Source organism: Herpailurus yagouaroundi, unplaced genomic scaffold, assembly GCF_014898765.1.
Source record: "Herpailurus yagouaroundi ecotype Mexico unplaced genomic scaffold, PumYag 165, whole genome shotgun sequence".
NCBI classification, from domain to species: Eukaryota; Metazoa; Chordata; class Mammalia; order Carnivora; family Felidae; genus Herpailurus; species Herpailurus yagouaroundi.
Window position 1 is genome coordinate 34,268,195 of NW_024412406.1, and position 26,241 is coordinate 34,294,435.

General features: G+C 38.8%; 1 protein-coding gene across 1 annotated transcript in view; it reads right to left on the minus strand.

Moving 5' to 3' along the window:
• Positions 1 to 26,241, minus strand: part of SPIDR (scaffold protein involved in DNA repair) — a 504,944-nt gene that overhangs the window by 258,659 nt on the left and 220,044 nt on the right. The window contains exon 8 of the mRNA XM_040487839.1: positions 13,588 to 13,801. Within this exon, the coding sequence (XP_040343773.1) occupies positions 13,588 to 13,801 (214 nt within the window). The remainder of the gene's footprint in view (positions 1 to 13,587; positions 13,802 to 26,241) is intronic.

Sequence of the window (26,241 nt, forward strand, 5' to 3'; positions counted from 1 at the left end):
CCAGGCTCTGAGCCATCAGCCCAGAGCCCGACGCGGGGCTCGAACTCCTGGACCGCGAGATCGTGACCTGGCTGAAGTCGGACGCTTAACCGACTGGCCACCCAGGCGCCCCCAGTATCACCTCTTTAACACTGTATCCAGGTTCTCCAACCTCACCTGCTGCTACCTCTGCCTGAGAATTTCCTGAGGCATATATCCCCGCACACACCCTACACCACCATACATTCTGGCCTCTTGGACTTTGCTCACTCAGTCATTTGCTACTTCAAATGCCCTCACAGTCCTTTCCTTTATTCTTTCCAACTTAGCCTCCATAGCTTGGATAGGGGATCACCAACTCCAGGAAGCTACCCTTGACACTCTCAATCTATATTCTCCCCAGCATGTGGTATACACACACACACACACACACACACACACACACACACACACATACACACACGCACACACACACACACACACACACACCCCTCTACTGATCTATCAGTTGTATTGCCCTCCTCACTGTCCTCATATCCCTTGTACAGAGACCTATTGGTATACTTTCTAAAGTCCTTTATAACTTGTTTATATTACCTTTCTCTTCTACCACTGAGTTCCTCAAGGGCAGAGATGATTTGTCATTTTGAATACTGTAACCCCGTCATCCAGCACAAGGCTTATTATAGCATATGTAAACATTCAATAAATGCTTCCTAATGAATGTACAAATCAGCAAAATATACTGATACATCCTGTCATCCAAATAGGGAGTGGGGCATCTAAGTGGCTCAGTCGGTTAAGCCTCAGACTCCTGATTTCAACTCAGGTCATGATCTCAGTTTGTGAGATCAAGCCCTGTGTCAGCCTCTGCACTGACAGCATGAAGCCTACTTGGGAATTTCTCTCTCCCTCTCTGCTCCTCCCCTGTGCTCTTCCTCTCTCTCAAAAAAAAAAAAAAAATAGACAAATAGGGAGCATAACAAAACTGACAATGTCTTGATGATTATTTAATACTCAACACTAATCAAATATTGAATGTCCTAGCATTCTAGCATAAAATTATGCTAGCATAACAAACCTAGCATAAAACTATGTGCCCAGCATTATTCTAGTCATTGGAAATACTGTAGGAAAAAAGACTGATTTAAAAGTTTTAGCTAATGTAATAAGACAGAAACAAGAGATATAACTATTAGGAAGGAAACAACAGAAGTATTATCATAAATGATATAACTATAAACAGAAACATTTTACTTTACAAAACAGGCATCAAATTGATAAGAAAGTCTGCAGAACCCCAACAAATGTGAGTAAAAGTTAAGAAAACCAACTCTCAAAAGATAACCTGTCATAATATATATAAGCAAATATAAGATTATCTTTTCTTATATATAAGAAAATATAAGAAAAAGTATTCAATGACCAGCTGCAGATACTCTATGAAGTTTATAAGTAACTGTATCAAGACATTATAGCAGTGAGAGCAACAATGCATACGTTTAACCCACTAAAACAGTTCCTAAAATCCACTCTGAAAAGCAATCTAAAATATATACTAAATTATATATATATGTGTGTGTGTATGTCTATTAAAAATTAATTTGTGTTAGAAAAGAAGTGAATATACACTATATGTTGAGAATATGGAAAAGAATAAAGAAATTATATAACCTATAGTCATTAAAAATGTTGAGTGTGTATTGACGTGACTGCTGAGAAACCGACAGCATTGGGAACATTTATAACCTTCATAGGTGACTACGGTGACAATATATTGAAGAGCTCAAAACCCACCCATATTCTTTAAACAAGAATTTCCACTTTTAGAAATACTCTAAGAATATAATGAGAATGGAATATAAGCACTTTCATTCAGGTACGGTTTCAAGCTGGGAAACAACTTCCCAAAATAGGAAGCAACCTTAAAATCTCAACAGAAGAGACTATTTAAATTATGACATATACATATAGCAAAGTACAAAGCAGTCATTAAAAATGATGATGTGAGGGGCACCTGGGTGGCTCAGTCGGTTGAGCCTCTGACTCTTGGTTTTGGCTCAGGTCATGATCTCACAGTTCATGAGATGTAGCCTTGCGTCAGGCTCAGCGCTGACAGCATGGACTCTGCTTGGGACTCTCTCTCCCTCTCTCTCCGTCTCTCCACCACTGGCATGCACACACGCTCTCTCTCAAAATAAATAAAAAACATTAAAAAATTAAAAAGAAAGAGACAATGATGTGAATTTACTGATACAGAGAGGTATTCATTATAATGCAGAAAGTAGGATTTCACTCCTTCCCCAGATTATGATGCATATTGTAAGGAAGGACAAAATTATCTGCCACACAGTGCGTTAACAGATATTTTGAATGAGTGAGTAAGTGGGTGTCCCAGGAGGTGTCCTGGTTGTCCCTTGATACACTATCACATATTCAACTTTTTCTGGTGCTCATCCTGGCTTTAGATTTGGTAGTAGGTCATATTCTATCAGCCAGATGAGTTCTACCTCCCTCTTTCTATAACTAGTATCACAGAAAACTCCTTTCTTCACATAAAAAAAAAATTCTGTTCAATTTGCTAAAATGTTTCTCTGGAAACATATTGAAACCTTTCAGTTTCCTTTAGCAATAAATTCTGTTTGTTCATTAGTTGATAAATTTTAAAACTGTGGTGGGGGCATGAGATTCACTAGACTACTATATTTTTATATGTTTGAGATTTTATACATTCATGACCTTTTTTTTAGAGGTTGCTTCTGGTAATACAATTCTATCACTGTATCATAATACAATTAATCCTAGGCAAGGCATTTTAGTTCTACCTTCATTCCCAGATTTGCTGAGGTAAGATAACAATTACATCTTATGGGAATTCAATACATAGAGAGGGCTCTAAACTCCTTTGGATAAGTAACCATTATTCAACTAAACTCCATTTATTGCTAAAGGACAAATGGAAGTGTCAGAAGTCTACTGATTCTGCTTTTTATAAATTTTTTTTTTTTAATTTTTTCAACGTTTATTTATTTTTGGGACAGAGAGAGACAGAGCATGAACGGGGGAGGGGCAGAGAGAGAGGGAGACACAGAATCGGAAACAGGCTCCAGGCTCTGAGCCATCAGCCCAGAGCCTGACGCGGGGCTCGAACTCACGGACCGCAAGATCGTGACCTGGCTGAAGTCGGACGCTTAACCGACTGCGCCACCCAGGCGCCCCTATAAATTCTTTTTTTAAAACTCTATGCTTTTATTTTTCTTTTTAAGTTTATTTATTTATTTTGAAATAGCGAGCGAATGAGCATGCATGCCTGCGAGCAAGGGGAGGGGCAAAGAGAGAGGGAGGGAGAGAATCCTAAGCAGGCCCCACGCTGTCAGAGCAGAGTCCAACGTGAGGCTTAAGCCCATGAACCATGAGATCATGACCTGAGCTGAAATCAAGAGTCAGACACTTAACCAACTGAGCCACCCAGGCTCCCCTCTACTGATTCTTTTAAAAACTGTTTCCATGTTGAAAACAAGTTTGAATGAACACAAAAGACTTTTAATGGAAAAAGAGCAAACAGGCTACAAGGACAAAATATTAACTAATTAATTTATTTATTTATTTATTTATTTTTAATTAAAAATTTTTTTAACGTTTATTCATTTTTTGAGACAGAGATGGAGTGTGAGTGGGGAAGGGGCGGAGAGAGAAGGAGACAAAGAATCCGAAGCAGGCACCAGGCTCTGAACCAACAGCAAGAGCCCGATGCGGGGCTCAAAATCACAAACTGTGAGTTCATGGCTTGTGCCGAAGGCAGACATTTAACCACTGAGCCACCAAGGACAAAATATTTATAATGGAAAGTTTCCACTAAAAGAAAAAGACTAGGGGCAGTGGCTTAGTCAGTGACTTAGTCAGTTGAGCATTTGACTTCAGCTCAGGTCATTATCTCGTGGTTTGTGAGTTCAAGCTTCACACTGGGCTCGCTGTTGTCAGCCTGTCAGCGTAGAGCCCACTTTAGGTCCTCTGTCCCTCACGCTCTCTGCCCCTCTCCCACTAATGCGTTCTCTCGCTCTCTATCTTAAAAAAATTATATTAAAAAAAGACTAGTCATTTTTGTTATTTTGGCTTTTTTTTCTTTAACTATGAGCTATTTTTAAGTGACATCTAGACTAACTTCAGTTAACATTTGGATAAAAGAAATAAATTCTTAATTAAAATGCAGAAACTTCCAAACTATTTAGCTAGATGGCCTAAATCACCTATACATGCATATCAATAAACTCATCTTTCAAAACACTTCCCATTCATCTCTCCTCCTAAAGTACCTAAAAAATACTATTACATTTTCTTTAAATTAAAAAAGTATCTTTTTTTTTTGAGAAAAATCTCTATCTATATATAACAAGACATAATAGAATTCAGGAAGCTACTTGGAAGGTGGTCAAGTCCTCTTGGAGACATAGAAACAGAGAAATCAGGCGGTTGATCAAATTCACAAAATTGAAATATCCAGCAGAAAAGTGTTAATATTTATGATAGTGTTATGGACTGAACTGTGTCCCTTCAAATTCATATGTTGAAGTCCTAACCTCTAGTAGCTTAGAATGTGACTACTTGGAGATAGGGACTTTAAAAAGGTAATTAAGTTAAAATGAGACCATTAGGAAGGACCCTAAGCTAACTAATATCCTTATAATGAGAGGAGATTTGGGTACACAAAGAAACATCAGGGGCATGTGCCCACACAAAGGAAAAACCACTTGAGGACAGAGCAAGAGTGTAGCCATCTACAAGCTAGCGAGAGGCCTCAGTGGAAACCAACTACTGGTACCTTGATATCAAATTTCCAGACTCCAAAACCATGAGAAAATAAGCTTCTGTTGTTTAAACCACCCAATCTGTGGTATTTGCTTTTAGGAGAGCCCTAGAAGCTAATAACAATAGTGTATCAGTTTGTCTGCTGGGTAATGAGGTGGCCAAGGAAGGAGAAGTGGTAATAGTCCTCCTACCCAAGTGACCCAGACTGCTCCTCCTGTCTCAGTGACCCTGATTGCTGTCTTGTGACCTGCTCTCTGCAAAATACACTGTGATATAGATATTTTTCTATGAGAGGAAATAAAAATCTCTATCACTATGTTAAATTACCATCCACGGGGCGCCTGGGTGGCGCAGTCGGTTAAGCGTCCGACTTCAGCCAGGTCACGATCTCGCGGTCCGGGAGTTCGAGCCCCGCGTCGGGCTCTGGGCTGATGGCTCAGAGCCTGGAGCCTGTTTCCGATTCTGTGTCTCCCTCTCTCTCTGCCCCTCCCCCGTTCATGCTCTGTCTCTCTCTGTCCCAAAAATAAAAAATAAACGTTGAAAAAAAAATTAAAAAAAAAAATTACCATCCATAGCAGAGATGTGCAGAACCTTATTTAATCCACCTCAGCCTAATAGCTATTTAGGCTGGATTTAGATTTTAAGGTTTAAAGCAAAACATTTATGACTATATTTTCTGTACATATTTGAGTATTTTTATAGGATAAAGTGCCAGTGGCAAAAGTTCTGTATCAAAGTGTATTCACATTAACGTTTGTGACATATTGCCAAAGAAGGTACCAAATTACAGTCCCACCAACATTTGGGAATTATCAGTGTTTTATAATTTTCATCAAGGTATCTTACTTTATATATGTATATATGTGTGTATATATATATATATATATACACACACACACATACACACACACACATACACACATATATACACACACACACATACATACATATATATACAGACACATACATATATATATGTATATATATGTGTGTGTGTGTGTGTGTGTGTGTGTGTGTGTGTGTGTGTATCTCCTTCTTTTGAGATGGTCATTTTGAGAAAGGTCACAATGACTCCAGAGAAATATATCAAATTATATCTATTTCAGATATTTTCACTTTTATAGAGGTAATAAAATTCTTAGATAGCATTAATATCTGGTACCATTTGGCTTGGATAACAACACAAGCATTCTAAGTTGTCTTCCTAGAGATCAAAATTCATTTTCCACTGGATGGTATAACATGTAAAAACAGTTAGGTCTCATATATTAAAATGGGCAAATGCAGGATTTCATTTCACTCTTATTCTATAATCTACATTCCATTCACAGAGCAAAACTCCTCAAAGAATGAAAACCAAAAACATAACAGAGAAAAATAAAATATCCAAATCAAGGTTAGAATTAATAATCTCTGCATATAGTACCACACAGGAAATTCCATACAATTTCACACAGAAGATTTCCCCTCAAAGAATGAAAGAAGCAACCACCAAGCCAGCTTCCTCAACAACCCAAAACTAAAAACCTCCCAAAGTCAAATGATAATAACTCATCCACTTATGAGGTCTAAGGAGCCAGTGGGATTTGAAAATTTTTTGTAAATATATTATCTTTGCAGATAATCTTGATTTAATTTTACTTCTCATGAGCCCAAGAAAGTGTCCCAACTTCAGTACCTCTAAAACATCTTTCCTAAAGAACATTCACACTTAGACACTAATTTTTTTTATTAAAAAAGTATCATTTAATAAGTATGTTTTGAAATACATAGAGGTGCACAAAAATATTAGAAGTTGAGGAGGGAGGAGATTAAAAACAAATACCAACTTGCCCTTCCCATCAGAAATGAACTTAGACTTCATTGAAAGCAAAACCTAAATTATACAACGAAGCAAAAACTAGAGTGAGAAAGGAGAAGATGCTGAATGAGAACAGATTTCTGAGGGAAGACAGATTTAAGGTAACCAATTAGCACCCTGGTGCTCTGATACATGCTGCCATTAATTTCATCAGCATGGGGAAGGGAGGAGTATCCTAGCAGAGCCTTACCCAGAGACTGCTTTTAAGTCCTATTCCAGAAATTCATAAATTTAACATGATGTCAATAAATGCTGATGGGACTCCTGAGCGGTCATTTGAAAAAAATTCATTTCCTACTTAACCTATTACATAAATATAAATTCCAGGAGTCAAAGATTTAAATATAAAAAATTTGAAAGCAATTAATCCATAAAGTATTAGAATAAACACAGAAAAAATTTTAATCTCACAGCAAGAAAGTTTTGACTTCTTTACTATCTATGATATAAAATGCAGAAACTACAAAAGATGGATAAATTCAGCCATGGAAAAGCACACTACCCTGCTTTTCAAAAACAAACAAAAAGGGACACCTCCTGCCTAAAAGCTGAAAGACTAATGACAAATGGGGAGAAAACTCATTGTAATGTATACGATTGACAACGAGCTATTTTTAGCATTTCTGAAGAGTTGATACAAATCGATAAGATGAAGACCAACAATCCAAGAGAAGAAAGGTCTAAAGTCATCAACAAGCATTTCATAGAAAATAATACATAAATGGTTCTTAAGCACAGGGAATGAAGCCCAAGCTTATATTACAGTAAAAGAAAAAAAGAAATGTAAAAAAAATTAAAATGATAAATTCCATTTTCTAGTTTTTAAATTGGCGAAGATCAATACAGTAGATTAATAAAAGGAAAATAGGCACTTTATGCACTGCTAGTGGAAATGTAAAATGGCGCCATCTGACAATGTTTCCTAAAGTTAAAGAGGTATATAACCTCTGATCCAGCAATAATACTTACAGAAATTCATCTTATAGCTCTCCCTCACACATGTTGGTAATGATGCAGTACTGTTTGCAATAACCAAATAGGAGGAGCAACAAATACGTCCATCCAAAGGGGCTGATTGAATAATAATGGTATCTTTAATTCAGAAGTCCATGCAAAATGAATGTAACAATTATTTCTATACTAGCATATTGTTACTGAATACTCTCCAACATGCATTTTTAAGATAGAAAAGCATGGTATAAGGGTATTACGGTTGGATACCATTTTTGAAAAAAAAAAAGAATAATGGCAGGAAATACATAAATGAGTTTATATTATATATGCATATGCACACACATACACAAACACCATCTCTGGATGGTGTGTAAGGACTGGTATCAGTGGTTCCTTTGGGTGATGAGAACTGAATGGCTGGGAAACAAATATGGGAAGGACTCACTGTTCACTGCGTATCTTTCAATACCTTTTGAAATCTGTATCATATGTATAAATACTTACTAGAAAAACCAATTAAATGCTTTTTAAATGAAATGAGAGGGGAAAAATCCATACTAAAGACACAGAGATTTGGAGGCACGATGATGCTTTATGGACCTACATAATGATTCTAAGAGTTTATCTGCTTATTTAAGGAAAAGATAAATCAACATGATGCATCACATCAGCAAGAGAAAGGATAAAAACCATATGCTCATTTCAATACATGCAGAAAAACCATTTGAAAAAGTACAACATCCAGGGCTCCTGGGTGGCTCACTCAGTTAAATGTCCGACTTTGACTCAGGTCATGATTTCATGGTTCGTGAGTTCAAGCCCCCCATCAGGCTCTGTGCTGACAGCTCAGAGCCTGGAGCCTGCTTCAGATTTTCTGTCTCCCTCTCTCTCTCTTCCCCTCTCCCACTTCTGCTCTCTCTCTCTCAAAAATAAAAAAATTTTAAAAAAATTAAAAAGGAAAAAAAAGAAAAAATACAACATCCATTCATGATAAAAATCCTCAACAAAGTAGGGTTAGAGGGAATATATTTCAACATAATAAAGGTCATCTGAAAACACAGAGCTGACATCCTACTCAATGGTGAAAACTGAAAGCGTTTCCCTTAAGATCAGGATCAAGAGAAACATGTCCTCACACCACTTTTATTCAACATAGTATTGGAAGTCCTAGCCACAGTAATCAGACAATAAAAAGAAGTAAAGGTCATCCAAATCGGTAAGGAAGAACTAAAACATTCATTATTTGCAGATGGCATGATTCTATGTTTGGAAAACCTTAAAGACTCCATCAAAAAACGACCAGAATTGATAAGTAAATTCAGTAAGCTTGCAGGATACAAAATCAATATACAGAAATCTATCTTATTTCTATGCATTAATAATAAAGTAGCAGAAAGAGAAATTAAGAAAACAATCCCATTTACAATTGCACCCAGAAGAATAAAATACCTGGGAATAAACTTTAACCCAAGAGGTGAATGACTCATACTCTGAAAACTGATGAAAGAAACTGAAATGACACAAAGAAGTGGAAAATATTCTGTGCTCATGGATTGGAAGAACACATATTGTTAAACTGTCGATACTACCCAAAGCAATCTACAGATTTAAGGCAATCCCTATCAAAATATCAACAGCATTTTTCACAGCACTAGAATAAATAATCCTAAAATTTATATGGAACCACAAAAGACCTTTAATAACCAAAGCAATCTTGAAAAACAAAAAACAAAAAACAAAAAACAACCTGGAGGTATCACTATCCCAGACTTCAAGATATACTATAAAACTATAGTAAATCAAAACAGTATGGTACTGGCACAAACACAGACCCGTAAATGAATAAAACAGAATAGAGAGCCCAAAAATGAACCCACGATTATGTGGTCAATTAGTCTACAAAAAAAAGGAGGCAAGAATATGCGATGGGAAAAAGAGAGTTTTTTCCTCATATGGTGTTGGGAAAACTGGACAGCAACATGCAGAAGAATGAAACTAGACCACTTTCTTACAACATACACAAAAATAAACTCCAAATGGATTAATGAACTAAATGTAGACTAGAACTCACAGAAACCCTAGCACAGGGAATAATTTCTTTGACATCAGCTATAGCAACATTTTTCAAGATATGTCTCCCAAAGCAAGGGAAACAAAAGCAAAAATAAAACTATTAGGAGTGTATCAAAATAAAAATCCTCTGCACAGCAAAGTAACCAGTCAAAAAACTAAAAGGCAATCTACTGAATGGGAGAAGATATTTGCAAATGACATATTGGATAAGGGGTTAGTATCCAAAATATATAAAGAGCTTATTCAACTCAACACCATAAAAACAAATAATCCAATTAAAAACCAGGCAGAGGACATGAACAGACATTTCTCCAAAGAAGACACACAGATGGCTTACAGACACTTGAACAGATTGCTCATGTAACCATCAGAGAAATGCAAACCGTCTCACCTGTCAGAATGGCTAACATCAACAACACAAGAAACAGATGTCGGTGAGGATGTGGAGAAAAGGGAACCCTCTTTGACTGATGGTGGGAATGCAAACTAGTGCAGCCACAGTGGAAAACAATATGGAGATTCCTCAAAAAATTAAAACAGAATTACCATGGGATCAGGTAATTCCACTACTGGGCATTTACCCAAAGAATATGAAAACACTAATTCAAAAAGATACATGCCACCCCCATGTTTACTGCAGCAGTATTTACAATAGCCAAATTATGGAAGCAGCCTGAGTATCCACTGATAGATGAATGGATAAAGAAGATGTGGTGTATATCTATAATGGAGTATCATTCAGCCATACAAACGATAAAATCTTGCCATGTGCAACAACATGGATGGATCTAGAGGGTATAATGTTAAGCCAAATAAGTCAGTTGGAGAAAGACAAATAAATACCATAGGATTTCACTCATATGTCGAATTTAAGAAATGAAACAAATGAACAAAGAAAAAGAGAAGACAAACAAAAACAGACGCTTAAATGTAGAGAACTGGTGGTTACCTGAGGGGAGGTTGGTGTGGTGATGGGTGAAATAGATGAAGAGGTTTGAGAGTACTCTTATTGTGATGAGCACTGAGTAATGTACAGAATTGTTGACTCACAATATTGCACACTATTTAAAAATAATAATAGATATATAAATAAAATAAAGAAAAGCTATAAGGGCAAAAGCTAGGATCCAGAGTCTACTAATGTTTCTAAATTTAGTTCCAAACATAACTATGTTGGAATCTTCTGTGTCTCACTGTAATAAACTCAGCATAGTTGCAATATACATATTTTTGTTGAAATACAATAAATAAAAACAAAAACTGATGTATATTGATAAAGAAGATAAAACTAGAATTCACCGTAAAAATCAAATACTCTCAATATCACTAAGTTTTACTATAAGCTTCCAAAAAGAACTTCCAATAAAACAGTCAAAAGAACACAAGAAATTACAGGCACAAGGCCCTAGACAGGAGGAGCACTGTCTAGGACAGTAAAGGACAAATAAAGTAGGAAAAGGACAATAAAGGGCCTGGAAGGGGATACTTTCCAATTTCAGATATGGAACCTAGGGAAAGACTCTTGAGAAGGTGACAGCTGAGTAAATGCCCAGAGAAGATAAGAAAACTGCAGACCATGCAGACACAGGGAGGGGTGGGACAGAGCACCCCAGCACAGGCAGTGGCAAGAATCCAGGCCCCAGGGGGAGAGTTGCATGGTACCTGAGGACCAGGGTGGAGTGTACTATGGCTAGGATGGAATTGCGGAAGGAGACAGAGATGGGAGATGAGGCCTCAAAGCTCGGGATGGGTTTGTGCATGAGGTGAGCAGACACTGGGGCATGGAGCGCCAAAAAGCGGTATGACAACTTGCATATTCATAGCTTTGCTCCTTCAATCATCTTGAAAGAGACAGAAGGAGGGCAAAGAAGGAAGCAGGGAGATGACTTAAGAGACTGCAACAACCCAGAGGAGAATGAGTACCTGGAAATGTCCTGACAGTAGAGGCGGCAAGAAGTCCTGGACCCGTGTGCATTTGGGAGTGGAGCTGCAGAAGGGAGGTTACGAGAAAAAGAAGAGTTGAGGACATGTGCATGTACTCAAGAAGGTGGTTTCCATGTCCTGAGATGGGGAAGGGTGAGGAAGAAGAGGGAGGGTTAGGAGCTTGATTCTGCCACGCCATCAGTACTCAAGTAGAGCCATGGCTGTGGCAGTAAGGGGGCTGTGGGATGCTGCTGTGATGAGGAGGTGGAGAGTGGGCTGCAGACAGTTTTAAGAGGCGTCAGTGATCGGCTAGTATTTACAGCAAAAGATGAAATGGAAGGACCAAAGGGGTGAGTGAGGTAGACAGGGAAGAGAAGAGGTCCAGGATGAGTCTGGTAGCACTTTAGTATTGAGAAGCCAGAGGAATGCACGAGGAGGAGCAAGAGTGAGCACTGTACTACAGGGAGACATGATGGCCACACAAGTAACCACGAGAGGAGCAGCGCGGAGGCGGCTGCAGATGCCGGAGGTGTGGTGTGGAGAGTGCTGGGTGGAGAATGGGGGGCAATTTGGCCACAGTGGGAAGAGGAAGTACCGTCAAGATTAATTAAAAAAATTTTTAACATGGTAGAAAAATAATGGCATGGTTTTAGGATGATGAGAAATTTCAGAAAGAAGAGAATTAAGGGCATTATATTCTCGAGTAAGCCGCAGAGAATGACAGTTGGCCATTACGTTATTCACAATATCCTCAAACTGAAGGCACCTAACTATCTGTCAATAGAAGAACAGATGGATATAATTGCATAAATTAATACAATGGAATACTGTCTAGCAATAAAAATGGACAAACCGTTAAATGCCAAGGAAACTGATGAATCTCACAAGCATAATATTAAGTGAAAATAGTCAGGCAAAAGAGAATGCATATTTTGTGATTACTGTATGGTTCTATTTATATGAAGTTCTCAAACATCTAAAGGAGTCTACTGCATCATAAATCAGGATGATAGTCAACTGGTGTAGGAGGAAAAGAGGGGAAATGAGAGGGGACTGGGGTGGTCCTAGGTGTGCACTGTATTCTATTTCTTGGACTGGACAGCAATTACATAGTCACTTTGTGATTATTTGAAGAAATGTATACTTATAATTTGTATATGACACTGTAGGTGTCTTATACTGTTCAATAAAAGATACATTAAAAAAAACACAACAAAGCAAAATGAAATAAAATAAAATGTAGGTTACCCTATGATATCCATAGACTGTGGAAGAATTTAAGTAAACACTGAGAACTCACTATGGACACAGTGAAAATAGATCCCTCCTCTGGGAAGGAAGTTTTACTTTAAAGACCTGTAAGTCAACTTCAAACCTAAGAATTTGACAGATGAATGAAACTCTTAAAAATGTGCCAACAAAATTAATAGTTAGTTCTTAAAACAAGGCTGCTCAAACATTCTCTCAAAAATAATATGATTTTCTTCTTCTTGTAGTAAAAAATAACACCCTATGGAAAAGAAAGCAAACATGTATCCTTAAAAATATTTCTGACCCATTAATGACCATTTATGCTCCTAAAGATTCAAACCCTATTATGTCTTAATTTATGCTTTTTATCCCTTTCAAAGTAACTAGCAAAGAAATATTAAATTAATGTGTATTATCATACAGTCACATTAATGCCTCTTACTAAAATTGAATTTCTAAGAAAAAAAAGCCATATTTCTTAATATACCACTTAGAGAGGAATATTGATATGATTGTTTCTCCCTTGCCTCTCTGCCCTTAAATTATAAAAAATTTCCTGCCAAAAGTACAAACAAGCATTCAAAGACAGTTCAGTGCTTCTGTTACATAAAATCGATGTCAAATCCTGGCTTCTTTCTCCTGGCATTTCTCCATAATAAGGTGACAAAAATGTTCATCATAAAAATACATTTTGAGACAAACTCAGTTAGTGACTGCTACAATCAGTTCTTTCTACTCACCAGGGAGGGTAAATATGGATGATGTCTTGGGGATGTCCCCTGAGATGGCAAGCAGTCTCCTTGGTGAACAGCACCTTCAGTCCAGTCCTGGGGGCCTGACCTAGAGAAGAGCTGTCGGCTTGCATCCCTGCTAACTGCTCACACATAGCAACTTGGATGGTGCATTCCTCATGCAGCTCTAGAATTTTCACAACTAATATGCCAGACTTTCTACCTAGAAGGTGAAGAAGAAAAAAACAAGCAAAATGAAGTCTAATAAACATAAGGTCCAACTGTGAATAAAATGTCATGAAAAAAAAGAATCACATTAAGATAGCTTTAGGGGCACCCAGGTGGCTCAGTCAGTGAAGCGTTCGGCTTTGGCTCAGGTCATGATCTCACAGTTTGTGAGTTTGAGCCCTGCGTCGGGTTCTGTACTGACAGAGTTTGTCAGGTTCTGTGCTGACAAGTTGGAGCCCGAGGCCTGTTTCAGATTTTTGTGTCTCGGTCTCTCTCTGCCCTTCCCCCACTCTCTCTCTCTCTAAAATAAATAAACTTTAAAAAATTAAAAAAAAAATAAGATAGCTTTCTCCACCTATAGAAAATGGTCTGTATACTTTGCAAAGTAGAGAACAGATAGTAACATACTCGCTGTGACATCTTTTAATTAAAATTTTATTTTAAGCAACATAAAAGATAGTCTTCCATCATAAAGAAACATTTTTGTACACACAGAAAACTTAGAGCCATCATTTCACACAGCATGGTTTTACGCCAAATCTTGAACTCTTCTGATAACCACAACAAGGGAAGTATGGGCACTTATTGATTCTTCTTTCTTATATGCTCCCTCCACCTCATTACCTGCTTTGACTCTACAGGAGACGGGCTGGTTGCAACTGTTCTAATGATCATAAAGGTTAAAGGGGAGGATTTCTGAGGAATGTTGAACGCTAGGGCGCTAGGGCTTGAGATTCAAATGGGTGGAGGGGCGCCTGGGTGGCTCAGTCCATTAAGTGTCTGACTTTGGCTCAGGTCATGATCCGTGGTTTGTGAGTTCGTGTCCCGCATCCGGTTCTGTGCTGACAGCTCAGAGCCTGGAGACTGCTTTGGCTTCTGTGTCTCCCTCTCTAGGTATACCTCCCCCACTCATGCTCTCTCTCTCTCTTTCTCTCTCTCAAAAATAAATAAACATTAAAAAAAATTTTAATGGGTAGAATTTGATCTGAATTTAACTACTGATTAATTAAGGTGGCCAAGGGGCGCCTGGGTGGCTCAGTCGGTTAAGCAGCCGACTTCAGCTCAAGTCATGATCTCGCAGTCTGTGAGTTCGAGCCCCACGTCGGGCTCTGTGCTGACGGCTCAGAGCCTGGAGCCTGTTTCCGATTCTGTGTCTCCCTCTCTCTGACCCTCCCCTGTTCATGCTCTGTCTCTCCCTGTCTCAAAAATAAATAAAACATTAAAAAAAATTTTTTTTAATTAAGTTGGCCAAGTTAGATAACATTTCAACCCCTCCATTTTCCCACGTGTACCTCAAAGAACATTTTTTTTTATTTAAAAAAAAATTTTTTTTAATGTTTATTTATTTTTGAGACAGAGAGAGACAGAGCATGAATGGGGGAGGGGCAGAGAGAGAGGGAGACACAGAATCGGAAGCAGGCTCCAGGCTCCGAGCCATCAGCCCAGAGCCCGACGCGGGGCTCGAACTCACGGACCACGAGACCGTGACCTGAGCTGAAGTCGGACGCTCAACCGACTGAGCCACCCAGGCGCCCCTCAAAGAACATTTTTAAGAATTCAGCGAGAGAACTGAGGTTGACAGTGTATGTAACCTAAAACCCAGATGTGTCCCAGAAACTGCCACAAGCACCAGGAGACCTAAACAAGGATGCATACCTCAGGACTATTTATAAGAGCAGAAAAGTGTACCGAACACAAATCAACAGGAGGAAGGGTAAACCATGCTGTGTTCATACAACAGAACACCATACAGAACTTAACACTAGTGGGCCAGATGTCTATGTATCAGCATGTAGAGATCTCATAAACGAGAGGGGATAAACAAGATATTCAGAGCATGATACGCATAATGTTATTATTTTTGAAACATAGAAAACAATAAATTATTGTTGTAGATATATATGTAATACAAGTATATAAATATGGCCAGCAGGATACATAGAAACACATACCTAAGGAGAAAGAAGAGCATTTCACACTTCATATCGTTTCTATTATTAAAAAATATGGGGGCGCCTGGGTGGCTCAGTTGGTTAAGCGTCCGACTTTGGCTCAGGTAATGATCTCACAGTCCGTGAGTTCCAGCCCCGCATTAGGGTCTATGCCGACAGCTCAGAGCCTGGAGCCGGCTTCGGATTCTGTGTCTCCCTCTCTCTCTGCCCCTGCCCCACTTGCACTTTGCCTCTCTCTCTCAAAAATGAAATAAAAACATAAAAAATTTTTTAATGTGAATCAAAAAAAGACCAAAGATTAAAACACGTATTAATTCTAGGTGGTGAGTACACTTATGTTTTTCTATTTTCTGTTTTTTAATTAAAAAAAATTAAATGAAATAACAAAAGCTAAGTATCTAACATAGTACCTTGCTAATTATATAATAGATACTGATATTAATTTCTTTACCACTTTAGCCAACTGGTTAACAGTGAATAATGAAAATTAATATTTAAATAACATCAAAGTTTTAGTTATATAATTTAATTTCATTTCCATTTCTTTTTCCTCTTCATTTTTCTTCATTTCCCACTCATCCCTAATTTTCCATTCCTTCCTTTCTCTAAGTGTCAGTAACATGTGCTCGCATATTAAGCAAGGCCACATCACTGCTCCAGAGCACTGCCTTCAACTACTGTTTCCTCAGGTATGTACCTATCTTGCTACTATTTCTTAAGGTGAGGAAGGAAACAGAATGGGGGAAGGATGTGAACAAGCACAATGTCAGGCTGGTACTAGTCACTATGGGGGAGGGAAGTGGAGTAATGAAAACAAGTGTTACAGAAAGGCACTAAGTAGGAAGTAAGCATTGCGCCTCCTCTACCATGATAGTTGTTTCTTTAGTAAAACGTAGCTCATCCTCAGTTGGTGAGCAGGAAAACAATTCAGGATAACATAAGACATCACTCTGGTGCACACACCATCTTTCCCATGCAGGGCAGCCAGATCACTGGTTGGAGAATTAGGGTCTTCAGCGGCAAAGGGAAATGCCCTAAGTTTAGGGGCTGCATTAATCACAGGAGCATTTGTGGACATATTTTAAGAATTTTTAAAACTTGGACCTGTGCTCAGAGCTCATCCTCCAAAACTGTGCAGCACGCGTGGCACCTACCCCATCAACCACTGACAACAGTTGCTGTTTGGAGCTCCAGGGCCCATGAGATCAGGTGGCCTGGCTCTGTGTGGCTGAGTGTCTGCCATGGCACCCTCCAGCCACGCTCAGTGGCTCGCCTGAGCAACCTGAGTTTTCTCCTCAGGCACTAATTATTGTCTTGTGTGGCTCTAAAAGTGAGATAGGTTTTCAGTAGTCTGCCAAACTCTATAGTCCCTATAAACCTCCAACAGATTTTATAAAGGCAAGACATTACAGAAACACACAGTTATTACCCCCAGGAATACTTACATATCTGAGATGAATCATATTGCTACTAACCACACTCTCTTTGAAGATTTTTATGATAAATCCTGACAATATTCCTAAAACTATGATTTCTGCTGAAGATTTGGAGCACTAAATGACTTGTAAAATAAACATGTTTCACGGTATTGGCTATCACCACAGCCCGTGCGCTGCAGCAGCACAGAATAAACATACATATATATATATATATATATATATATATATATATACCCACTTTTATTTTAGAGAGAGAAAGAGTGCATGAGTGGAGGAGAGGGGCAGAGGGAGAGAGAGAATTAAGCAGCTTCCATGCTCAGTGTGCAGCCTGATGCAAGGTTCAATCCTACAACCCTGGTATCATGACCTGAGCCACAATCAAGAGTAGGATGCTCAACCAACTGAGCCACCCCAAGAGTAAACACACTCAATGGTACTACCACCACAGCCCTGGTGTACTGTGGATGGAATAAAAACGTGTTGCACGGTATCACTATTACCACAGCCACGGTACACTGCAGTATAGACAAAATAGAAAAAACATGCCTTATGGGACCACCAACAGAACCCTGGTGCACTGCAATGTAGAACAAACATGCCAGATGCTATTGACGATCACTCTTGTGCACTGCAGCATAACAGCACTGACTGTCACCCAAATCCTGGTGCACTCCAACAGACTTGGTGACTTACATACAGGCTTGGTGAAGATGGTGATCAGTGCCATCCTGGATGTACTACGGGGCTCCAATGTTCTCCAAGAAGCACTCTCAAGTCTCTCATATGGAACACTGTCCAATACAGTTTTAGGGACACACCAGCAGCCTACCCTCCCTCAAGAAAATAAGGCAGTGTAATTTCCTCTTTGTGTGAGAGATAAAAAAGCAAAAAGCAACCTAGGACAAATGGTGAATTTGAAACAAGCTTTAAATCTGGGCATAAGAGATACTGGTTTTACAAACAAAGATTATTTTGTAATTAAATGGATGATACATAAAAGGCATTTCTGTGCTGGCAAAGCAAAATTTTCCAAAAATTTGTGAGTCTCAGCCAAAATATAACCTTGTCCAGGAAGGGTTTACTGAATCCCAGCCAGAAGCAACTACTCCTTCCCTTTTGAAATCCTCAAATACCTTATTTATACCTACCTTCTTTTTAACAGTGTCCTCATTTTTTTTCATGTTTATTTATTTATTTTTAAGAGAAAGAGAGAGAGAGAGAGAGAGCACACAAGTGGAAGAGGGGCAGAGAAAGGGAGGCAGAGAATCCTAAGCAGGCTCTGCGCTGCCAGCACAGAGCTCGATGCAGGGCTTGAACCCATGAACCAAGAGATCACAACCTGAGCCGAAGTCAGACACCCAACACTATCTTCATTTTTAAATAGAGACAGTATTATCCATCCTCAAGAACACTGCAAATATTGAAGAGGGAACACAGAAAGACCACAGTGCAGGGTCTAGTCCATCACACATGAAACAACAGCAGCCACTGTCACCATGGTCACTGTCATTGTTACTAACTTTTTCCAAGGCATTTTCAAATCTGTTATCATACTTGACCTACAACAACCCTATGAAATAGGTAAGGAAGATATTAATCTCCATTTTTGGCAGATAAGAAAACTGAAAAAGTTACTTGCTCACATGACTTTCTTAAGGTCAGAGAGAATTACTGGTAGGTCAAATCCTAGAAATCGAGTGTTATCGCAAGACATGGACCAAAATTTCTCTCAGGTAAATACTGGTTAAAGATAGGAAATTGTGAGTGATGCTTTTTTCCTAATTTATTATGTTAAAACATGAGACTTATTTAAAATATAAAGAAAGCATAACCAGCTGAGAAATGGTTGCTCTCGCTTTGGCAGGACATGGTCAGAGTGTCAATACTGATTGCTGCACTGTAACTTGTCATAGTTCTAAACACTGAAGAGTACAACAGAGGTCAACTGGAGAGCACAAATGTTAACATAAAACAGCAAAGACTAAATGATTAGGAAACAGGAATAGCAGGTTCATACGGAAGGTATACTACAGGGTCTTGTAAGTTCTATCTATGTAGGAACAATAGATAAAACAGTTCTTAGTTAAAAATGGAAAATATTTAAGGCTAACATTTGCCAAATGAATATGTGAAAGAATGAGTTATTTTATCAGCTAACTGCTCTTAAAAGTATTTGGTTTTAAATGAGCAAGAGGCCACAAAAGAATCAAGTAAATGATATAAGAACAAAATGTATCTGAGACTACTGGACTTATTTGAAATGTACAGGTTGCCAGGGTCCATTTATACACAATTCAACTCAAATCCTCTTAAGTAGGTTATGTTGGTAAGTTAATAAATACTATGATAACTTTCACAAACATTTACACAAGAAATACTATATAAGAAATTAATCAACACTATATAAGTAAGTACCAGGTGAAACAAATTAGTATGTGGGGAGATACTGAAATGATCCTCCTATAGAAGACAGAAGCATCTGTAAGTTTTTCTAAGAGAAATACTTTACATAATATAATGTTGCACTAACTTTAAGTTACTCCATTTAATTATCCAAACATTGGCTACACAGTAATTTGGAATTTCCCCCTATATTATTACCCTGTCTCTCTTCATCTTCATAGATATCCCAATCTATACAGCATCCTGTCCTCACCCATCATGTACATGCACACACAGACACATGCAGACAGACAGACACACACACACACACACACACACACACACACACACACACACACGTACGTTGGGGGGATAGCACAGCAAGGCTCAGGAATGGACATCAGGAGATTTTAATGTCCACCTGCTTCCAATACAGGTAGGACCTCTGTCCTGAACAGATACTCTGATACAGTTACCACTGGCTATGATTATTACAATTCTCCTTGTTGCTCACTCTGGATTACCATGGTATAATCAGTTTACATTTTACTCTTATTAAAGGTATTTTATAGCTTTTCACCCCCACCCCCCAAAATGATACATACCTCCAGTACCAAAATGGTCTTATGTGGGTGCGTCTGTTAGTTACCTGTGAAATTTTAAATAATACCTTTAACTAATTCTATGTCCTATTCTATCAACTTCTGATATTTATCCAGGAAATCCCAGCCTTATAAAATGAAGGGCTAGAGTCCTAGGAATACATTTGAATGAGAATATCCCTAGCCTCAAGTTCAAATGATCGGCTATAGTACTTCTTATGCTCAGGCCCTCCAAATGCCAAAAGAAACAGGATGGTTTTCTGGTGGCTTTAATATCCCCATTAGAAGTCTCAGCTTTCCCCAAAGGTTCATTCCACCATTTCAGAGAAGAGTCCACTCCTATTTTGGCTAGGACTAAAAGTAGTCTGCTTGACCCTGAATGGCAGCAGATAGGAGATTAAAGAACAATGGTCAGAAAGAAGACAGGTCAAGGCCACTGTGTGAACTTGGGGTATTTCCGGTGACTGTGATCAGAAGAAGCCAATGAGGAAGGCACATAATTTGCTTTGCTGAGAACAGACTGAGGGCAGAAGGGAAGAAGTAGGGAAACCAGTTAGAAGGCTACTGTGGCGGCGTGCCTGGGTGGCTCAGTCGGTTAAGCATCCAACTTCGGCTCAGGTCATGATCTCACAGTTTGTGAGTTCGAACCCCGTGTCAGGCTGTGTGCTGACAGCTCAGAGCCTGGAGCCTGCTTTGGATTCTGTGTCTCCCTCTCTCTCTGCCCCTCCCCCACTCTCACTTTGTCTCACTCTGTCTCTCAAAAATAAATACACATAAAAAAAAAAAATAAAAAAATAAAAAAAAAAGAAGGCTACTGTGGCAATCCAGGAGACGTAATAGTAGCTTGGACCTGGGAAGTGGGGACAGAGGTGATAAGAAATGGTTGAAAACTAGACATATTTTGAAGGTAGAGCCACCAAATTTTATTGATGAACTGCAAGTGGGAAATGAGAGAAAGCAGTCAAGAAGGACTCCATTGTTTTGGCTTAAGAAAGGGGAAGTACACAGTTAATGTCTACTGAGACAGGCAAGGTTTCTAGATGACCAGGTATCTTTGTGTGTGTGTGTGTGTGTGTGTGTGTGTGTGTGTAGGGGGGTGGCCTTAACAGGGGATACTACTGGTAATGAAGATACCAGTTTTGGATATATTAAGACTGAGATGCCTCTTAGCTAATACAATAGCCTGACCTTAACTGACCTCTCCAGTCCAGTACCTGGCCATTCTAACTATTGTACATAAGGCCCACTAGGGTGCTCTTTTTAAGTGTAAATTTATCAATTGCCACCATGCTTGAAGCTTTCAATGGCTATCCACTAGAAAAAATCCAAACTACTTTCCATTACATAGAAACACCTTTGTTACCTGTTATATTGTTTACTGCTCTAGCCTCAAATTCTCCAGCTTTACTCTAATATCTTTAAATTATTTCTATAATAAGGTAAAAACTAGACCATACGTTTAAGAAAGAGTTGAACTTTCTGAACACAGTTTTCTTTTTCCATCCAGCTGAGTTTATTACTCTCCTTTATGTCATTCTGCTCCTCTTACCAACACTTTCACACATAAAATGGATACTTTTGTCCATTAAACCATAAACTCAGTGCTGTATCAGGATCAGTACCAATAGATATATATGAGCTAAGTGAACCCTAATTCAAACTGATGTCAAGAACTCTGGGGACTGTTTCACTAGCCTTAATTTCACTGCTGACCAAGATGATTTTAACTAATCCACCTTACCTCAACTGGATATGATCTGCACCTAGAGAATGCAAATTAACTGTGATTCAAGTAATGCTCTAAGAAGAAAAATAAACAAACAATACATTCCAAAATCAAATCCAAATGATCTACTTTATCTATTCACTGTATTTTACAAATGCTTTTTTTATGCACTGAAATATGAATTGTATTTGTTTGTATATAATCATACTATCTTTTCTTTTGAGAGATTATAACTATGCCTAATTTTATCAAGGATTCCCAAACACCTAGCAATATTATGCTCCTGTGAGTATTCAATGAGTGAGACTCTTATTAATTGCAATATCGCATCATTATTAATGTTTGTTAAGTCAAAACTTTAGTTTCTGAGTAAATATTTTGATAAGCTGCCATCAGATTCATTTCATATATAATTTCACAATAAAATTCAGAAAGCCCCAAGCAGGAAGTCTAGGTTACAATACCTAAAAACTAAATTCTGAAGAAATTCACATCTTTATATTATGTAAACAGTACAATTACTTTTTGTTTAAAATTTATGTTCTCCCATAAAATTTTAAGTCATCTGGCAATGATGAACAGACACATTTCTTAACCACAAGTGCTTACTGAACCATAAACAATTGTGCTTTCACTTCTTGATTCTACATTTTTTTTTTTTGCCTTTTCACCCAGTTGAAAATATTCTTTGCCAAAAACCACAATAATCCTAAGCATGAAACAGAAATCTGAAACCCAACTCTAAAAAAAAAAAAAAAATACAAAAAAAAAGACTAGACAATACTGACCAGGCCATTGGACTATTCACCACAGTCTATAGCGATGAGAACAATCAGAATTTAGCAGGGCACACCGGCCACCTGGGATCACAGTGTCACAGTGCTACCACCAGGAATGTCACTGTGACTTGTTCTGCAGAGGTAGTCTGAACTGTTTAGGAGAGGGTGAAGAGCCAATAGAAGGTCCAGTTTTTAAAGAATCTAAGTAAGAAAAAAGTGTACAAAGGTTCCAGGAAGACAAGAGATTCCTAAGCAAAGTTTATACAAAACTGGACAAGAGGGGGTACTCCGAACTGAATGTGTGTCCCCTACAAATTCATATGTTGAAGTCCTAACTCTCAGTTTTGCTGTATTTAGAGATAGGACCTCCAAGAAAGTAATTAAGGTTGAAGGAGTCCACAGGGTGGGGCTCAGACCTGATAGGATTAGTGTCCGTGTAAGAAGAGACACTAGAAATCCCCGTCTCACTGGGAGCAGAGAGAAAAGGCCACAACAGCACACAGCCAGATAGCTGCTGCCTACAAACAAGGAAAAGCAGAGCTGTCACAAGAAACGGACTATGGCGGTATCCTGATCTTGGACTTCCAGCTTCTGTTGTTGTTTAAACCAGACAGTTTATGGTATTTTGTTATGATAGTTCAAGCTGGGTACTGCTCTAACAAATATCTAAAAATGTGGAAGTAGCTTTAGAGCTGGGTAATGGGTAGAGGTTGGAGTTCTGAGGTACCTGCTAGAAATATGGATGTTAAGGGTAATTCTAGTGCGGTGTCAAACAGAAATGAAGAGATGACTGGAAACTGGAGGAAAGGTAATTGCTATGAACTGAATGTTTATATCCCATCAAAATTCATATATTGAGGTCCTAATCCCTAATGGGATGGCATTTGAAGGTGGGGCTTTTGGAAATAATTAACTCATAAGGATGGAGTTTTTATGAATGGGATTAGTCCCTTACAAAGAGAGACACAAGAGAGATGATCTCTCTCTCTCTTCGCCATGTGAGGATACATCAAGAAGGTGGCCATCTACAAACCAAGAAGTTGGTTTTCACCAGGAACCAAATCAACTGGCACCTTGAACTCGGACTTCCCAGCCTCTAGAACTATGAGACTGAAATACCTGTTGTTTAAGCCACCCAGTATATTTTGTTATAATAATCCAAACTGACTAAGACAGCAATTTTTGTTATTAAGTGGCAAACAACTTGGCTCAATTGTGTTCTAGGTGTTTTGTAGAAGATGGAACTTGTGAGCAACAAGATTATGGATATTCAGCAGAAATTTGTAACCAAAATGTAAAAGGCAGAGTCTGGGTTCTCCGGACTTCTTAAGAGTAAAATATGGGAGAGAGATGAATTGAAGAAGGAATTGTTAAGCAAAAAGGAAGCAGCACTTCAATACTTGAAAATTCTCAGCTTGCCCACACTGCAAAATATGAGGAAGCATGTTCTAAGAGAACACCAAGGGTGTGGCTAGACTACCACTTGATAAAGAGATTGTGAGATGGACCAGCAAACACAATACCAGTTTGAAGTAAAGGAGAAAGATACCAGAGAGAATGAAGGAAGGCTGCTGGACTTCTTTCATTCTGCAGGACATGACAACAAAGCTATTCTTTTTCTTTTAGTGTTTATTTATTTTTGAGAGAGAGAGAGAGAGAGAGAGAGAGAGAGAGCGAGCACAGAGGATCTGAAGCAGGCTCTCTGGCTCCGTGCTGACAGCAGGGAACCTGAGGCAGGGCCCTGACCCACGAACTGCTAGACCATGAATGGAGCTCAAGTCCCCAAGTGGGAAGCTTAATGGACTGAAGCACACAGGCGCCCCTAGAGGTATTCTTTTGCGACTGTGCATCATCCATCGAAAAAACGGTAGGACTCCAAAGGCGATTAGGGGACCATCAGGGCTGCCACTCACCACAGGCCCTGGGGGGCAGGGTTGATTATTTCTCCTGGGTTTCAAAGGATGGGTCTACCTTTTTGGTTTAGGTGGACTAAAATGCCCCCTCCTTCCCTCAGTGGTGGAGGTCTCTGCAGAAAGCCATAAGGGTGAAAGGCCCCACAGAGCCATGAGGGTGACACTGACATCTCAGCAGACCTGGAAGACAGATCACTGAACCAAAGGGAATTTTCCTTGGTTGTTTTTGGACTTATTTGAGACTTATTACCCCTTCCGTCCTTCCTATTTCTTCCTTTTGGAATGGGAATGTCTATCCTATACCTGTCCCAGCATTGTATTTGGAAACACATTGACTTGTCTGGTTTCACAGGCTCATAGCTGTTGAGGAATTATGCCACAAGGCGAATGGTACCTAGTCTCCCACCCACCTCTGATTTAGATGATATATAGATGAGATTTTGGACACTAGACTTTAGAATTGATGCAGGAATGAGTTAAGACTTTCAGGGCTGTTGGGATGAAATGAATTCATTTGCATGTGAGAAGAGCATGAATTTTAGGAGGCTTGGGGCAGAATGCTTTGGACTGAATGTCCCCCCAAATTCATATGTGAAGCCCTAACCCTAATCTCCAGTGTATCTATAATAAGAGATGGTGCTTCTAAGGAAGGAACTAAGGTTAATTGAGGTCATAAAGATGGGGGGGGGCGGATTCTTTAGGATTAGTATCCTTATAAGAAGAGACACCAGCAATCTGTCTTTCTTCTTGTGCACAAAGAAGTCATGTGAGCATACAGCTAGATGCAGCTGCCTTCAAGCCAGGAAGAGAGCTCTCACTGGAACTGGATCATGTTGGTTGACAACCTAATCTCAGAATTCCAGCTTGAAAACTGTGAAAAGTCAATGTCTGTCGTTTAAGCCGCCCAGTCTGTGGCACTTTGTTATGGCAACCTGAGATGACTGAGACAGGGGCTATTATAGGTTGGCCTTTCCAAGGTGTGAAGTGTATAGGACCACTGAGTGTACATAACTGCTTCCTTCCACTCTGAGTACTCAAAAAGCAAGGTCTTCTTTATTAAAAAAAAACTTCCTCATTTAAACCACCTTATTTTGTAGCACTGTAGGTAGTATTTTTAGCTTGGAAGATAGGTTTAAACTGGTGTCCAAAAATCACACTGAAAACAACTTTTAAAAGATCATAAGTCTAAAGAGAAAGTACAGAAATATTTAAATATCTCTTTTATAAATGAAACATCAACTGAAAAATAAGTGTGTTGAGAAAAATTTTAAAAATTATAAAATAGTAAATTACTAATTGTGGACGATTAGAAAAGTGCTCCAGAGATTCAGGGGTTCATACCCACCCTCCTCTAAACAGTCCTGAAGAAGGCCCGAAGTGCACATGCATCTGCACAGAACAGCACACCCTCTGCATGTGGAAATACTATAAATCTGTGTGGCACAAAGAGCTGAAAATACAATCAAGGGTGCCTCTACTGCCATGTTATTTTTGATATTTATTCCAATATCAACCTTCAACCCTCGCCCCTTCTGTTGTTAAACTCTTCATAAAAGATATTCTAATGAACAACTTCTAATTCATTAGTCAAGTCACTTTAAGTTACAGCAAAATGGGCAAAATCCATAATTAGCCAGAGCTG